At 39.2% G+C, this 4,474-nt stretch overlaps 1 protein-coding gene across 1 annotated transcript in view; it reads right to left on the bottom strand.

Annotated features, from left to right (window-relative positions):
* Positions 1-2,296: 2,296 nt before the first annotated feature.
* Positions 2,297-4,474, bottom strand: part of TMCC3 (transmembrane and coiled-coil domain family 3) — a 4,840-nt gene continuing 2,662 nt past the window's right edge. Inside the window, exon 3 of the mRNA XM_010086521.1 lies at positions 2,297-2,672. Coding sequence (XP_010084823.1) covers positions 2,370-2,672 — 303 coding nt within the window. The 3' untranslated portion in view covers positions 2,297-2,369. The remainder of the gene's footprint in view (positions 2,673-4,474) is intronic.

Here is a 4,474-nt window from a genome sequence, read left to right as displayed (position 1 = left end):
AAAAGACCAAGAATATCTCAGGACACATCAAAAGAGCATAAAAATAAATCAAGGGTAACCCTTTCTTGTGATGTAAATGCCAGGAAAGAGCTACTTCTTGTTTCTTTTTAATCTTTTTAACATTGTGAAAGGGACTTCCCTGTGAGGATAAGTTTATGAGCTGCGTCAGTGGAAGCAATCCTCTCAGTTTATGAGCTGGCTGTAAGAGGCTAAGCGCAGGTACTTGGAAAGTGGGGGTAAAGGTCTGCTGCAATGCACACATACAGAGCCAAAATGGATTAACAGAAATGCCAAGAAAGGTCTCCCTGAACTGTACAGCAGCAAGAGAACATGCAACAATTAAGACAGAATTTTTATACTTAATACCTCTTTCCTTCTTCAGGGCATGACAGGAATACAGGGGTAAAGGCAAAGTGAAAAAAACCCCAAAACACACCACATTAAGGAAAAGAAGAATGTACCTATATAATAATTCTTCCTGACACAGCCATGGGTAAACAAATTGGTAAGTCTGGGCTTTATAAAGGCATATCCCTCCGAGCAGGACCTTTGCTTTCCACTCCACCTTCTCCTGACAATTAGGCAGGGCTGGGTTAGGATAACATGGGTGTGCCTGATCTGATCCATTTCCAGTGCCTGCAAGCCAGCACAATCCTTCCTGACTTCTCTGTTCAAAGATGTAGCACATATGAAGAATTCTTTAATGATTTTTAAAGTGTTTTAATTTAATTTTCTAAATGCTGAGTCAGATAATTATTTATGCTGTTAATTCTGTCCCTCCTTCAATCCCTGAAGCCACAAAAAGTAACTGTATTCACTGTTAACCCAATTGTGGTAAAATGTCAAAGTTCTTCCCCTGCCTCCCCTCCCCCACTCCCTTTCCTCAGAAAAAGCTTTTCTGAATTTCTACAACAACTATTGCACTTGATTAAAAACAAATACACACATCAAGTAATCTTCTTCCCCCCTTCCCCTGCCCCATAAAACCAGCATAACAAATACTGCAAGTGAAAAGAAAATGGGTCATTATAATTGTTTTCAAAGTAAGCAACACTCAACATCAAATAACTGGCAACAGTGTCTTTTTTTCCACTTAATGGAGAGTGGAGAATAATTCTGGTTGTGGTGGTTTGGATTGTTTGGTGCTTTTTTTTTAATTATTATTAAAGGTCTTGTTTTACATCATGGCTGAAAGCCAAGCAGATTTCCGGGAATTTTTTTTGCAGTTCTTAAATCAAGCAAAATAAATTCCAGCAAGAAAACAAAACTAACCTTGTCCCCTAGTAGTGGTACTTTATGCTAATACATTATATTCAGGAATGTTTGTCAGTAGAGTCTGCACAGTGTTTGTATATTTACAGAAGTTTAACTCCCTGCCCACCTAAGGACCTGCTCCCTCATGCTTCTTCCACATTCCTTAATCTGACACAAGAAAGAAATTCACTGTACTCAGAGTCCCACCACCTATCTGCTTTGCATTCAGTTTGAGCATCCCAACAATTCAGTGCTAACAAAGGCTAACCTAAATGCTGCTTTTCTGTGTACTCCTTTCCCCTTGCAGGTTGCAGCGCTTGAAGCAAGTGAGTGCTTTGGTCTGCATGCCAGCATACCCACCAGTTACTTGCTTCTCTCTTCCTTTACAAAGTCGCCCAGAGATCTTGTCATTCAATTCAGTTCATCTTTGGAAGTCTTATGCCACGTTTATGTGTTTCCTGAGTGTGACAAGGAACAGTGCCAGGACAGAACAACTGCTAACTGTGGTCAATGGCCATCACTGGTCTAATTTACAAACAATAAATCTGTGCCCAGGGTTACTAGCAGAAGCATCAAGTTTTGCTGGTCCTGAAAACTAAGAAACCCCATATACAAATACCCATTATTTTAGAATCAAGAACTATTAGGACTGTGTAATTTGGCTTATTATTCTAACTGTATTCATGGAGAAAATTAACTTATTAGTCTAACAGGGCTGATACACATTATGGTGCACTCCTTCCTGATCACACTCTTTGCACTCTAAGCTAGTAAAAAGCACACCTGGTATTTGCAGTTGCTTGGATCCCTCCCAGGACATCATACCATGTTTTGTGAGTGTGGGTTTGTAAAGGGGAAAACCTGCTGGATTAAGGCAGAAGACTGACATAAGCGAGCAGTTTATTACAGACATAGCCCATTAAACACAATCTGATTGAACAGGCAACAGACTGCCAACAAATATGCATTTATGTATTTACACGTTAAAGTCCAAGAGTCTTTGTAGTCTTCTCCATCCAGTCTGCACATTTAAACTGACAAAAAATAATTTGTATACACACAGCATTAAAAAAACAGGGAGGGGAAAAAAACAAAAAACAGCCAGACCAGCAGCTTCATCTTGGTATAATCATCCTTTCTATGGCACAAATGATATGATCCCAGTTTTTACAAAATATTGCCAGCAGTGTCACTGCAAAAAAAGTGCAAATGATATGAAAACGGCTCTTCATCATAGGAGCAATGAACTTTGCAATAGTAGAAACGCACACTAAGATGACAGTCATGAAGGCCAGGATAACATTTATACATTTCCCTAGGAGCACTTTGGCATTAACTGTTTCAGACTGCTGTGCTTGCTGTTCTTGCTGATGGAGCTCCAGCTTTGAAACCCGGGTCTGGCATGATTCCAAGGCTTCCTGGAGATAGAAAACAAGAATTAGGGCAGCTGTATTTCTATACACCACTTTTCCTGTTCTAGCTGCAGAGCTATCCATCAGCTAGAAATGTAATTTATTATAGACTCCTAAAACTTGAATGAACCACCAACTCTTTTAAAAATAAATGCACATATATATCTGCTCAGGCATAATCAAGTCTGACAACACCATGCAAAATGTAGTTTTTACATTTTTCATGCTTGAGAAACAGTATTGTAACTCTAATGTTCACGACAGATAATGTTTCCTGCATATACTGATGAGATAAAGTACTGGGAAAGCTGTTACCTTGGCAACTTCCGCTGCATTAAAACAGCATCAAAGTTGGTTTCTGTCTATATGCCATAGAAAATATTATGGTAGTATGGGCTTGCTGCAATACTAACTAAATCAACTTTGCATTGTGTACGATTTGGTTTATACCACCTCTCTGGTCTACATTACTTTTTCCTCTCAAAGCCACCCATCGCACAGTGCTGGGATTGAGTCCTCAGGAAGAGATTGCCTTCTCCCGCTGTCAGTGCGAAGGCTCATTAAATCCATACACCAAGTCCAGCTATAAAAGTCCAATACCTGCAGTTTTGGATTGAGAGGCTGAGCAAGTGTTTTAAAAACAACCTGCCCAGCCCTTAGGGACAGAATGCTCCAAAGTTACGTTGTTACTTAAAATATCCACAACTTAAATGCTTTTACTCTATTTTAGCTTATTTGCCCAACGCCCAAAGAGACAGGTTTAAACAGGCTCGACTGTACAGAGACAAAAGAAACAAGGCTGTACCAATGTAGCACTTCAACTAGTTTTAAAAGTCTCTGACACTCCTCCAGGGTTCTGCTAATGAGTTAGCAAACATTTCACAGCCCTTCTGTTGGAGAACTCAGGTCTCATTCAGTGTTCAGTTCCTGCATCTCAAGATGCCTTCATAGAAAGAGTCCTGCATGAGGTACCTCTCTTCTCTAAACCTACAGAGGAACCTATGAGATGCTTAGATACAGTACCATCCTTTTTCCACTCTGCTCCCGGGAGTTTCCTAACTCTCACACCAATCAGGGAACAGGGTGATTATCCTGATGCCTGCACCCTCTACATTCAGAAGTGTGAGCATAGGGGTGTACGGGACAGGGGTGTTTGTTTTGTTTTTTACCATCTGAGCCAATACTAACATCTGAGGAATGCTCAAAGACTGTACATTTAAACCCAAGATGAGGCAAAACAATTTTTTCACCATTTTTCACCACTTCCTCAGGCTTTGGGTATATAAATATTCAAGTGTTTAACCACATGCTACAAACTTGTAGACATTATTACTGGCTTTTGATTGAAGCCAGACATGACTACAAATCAGTGTGTTCACTGAGGTGAACACACCCTATAAATTTGCTTATAGGAGCCGTTGTGACCATGGATTAAAACTCTTAAATTATAACTGGCAAATAAATTTACAAGTCTCATTATCAATTAGCTCTCTTTTTACCCTAAACTCAATTTAAAATAAACTTTGGCAGTAACATGACTACACATTGTCGAAAGTCTGAGCAAGAGGTTTGTGTTAGGACATTGTCAAAAGGAGCATTTTACACAATACAAGGAGACTCAATTCCTTTTATTTATTATTAAATATTATTTATCTAATTAAAACAGGCCATTCTTCATTCACAAGTCTGCCTAAGCTATGTCATCAATTCCAGAAGATAAAATTCTGAATCCATTGAAACAAATGGAAACTGTCACCAATTCAAATGTGCTCAGTTTTCATCTTAAAACAGACAAAAAAGGGCTTAAC

Source organism: Pterocles gutturalis, unplaced genomic scaffold (assembly GCF_000699245.1).
Source record: "Pterocles gutturalis isolate BGI_N339 unplaced genomic scaffold, ASM69924v1 scaffold9651, whole genome shotgun sequence".
NCBI lineage: Eukaryota > Metazoa > Chordata > Aves > Pterocliformes > Pteroclidae > Pterocles > Pterocles gutturalis.
The sequence above is the reverse complement of the archived record's forward strand: the minus strand, read 5'-3'. Positions and strand labels throughout refer to the sequence as shown.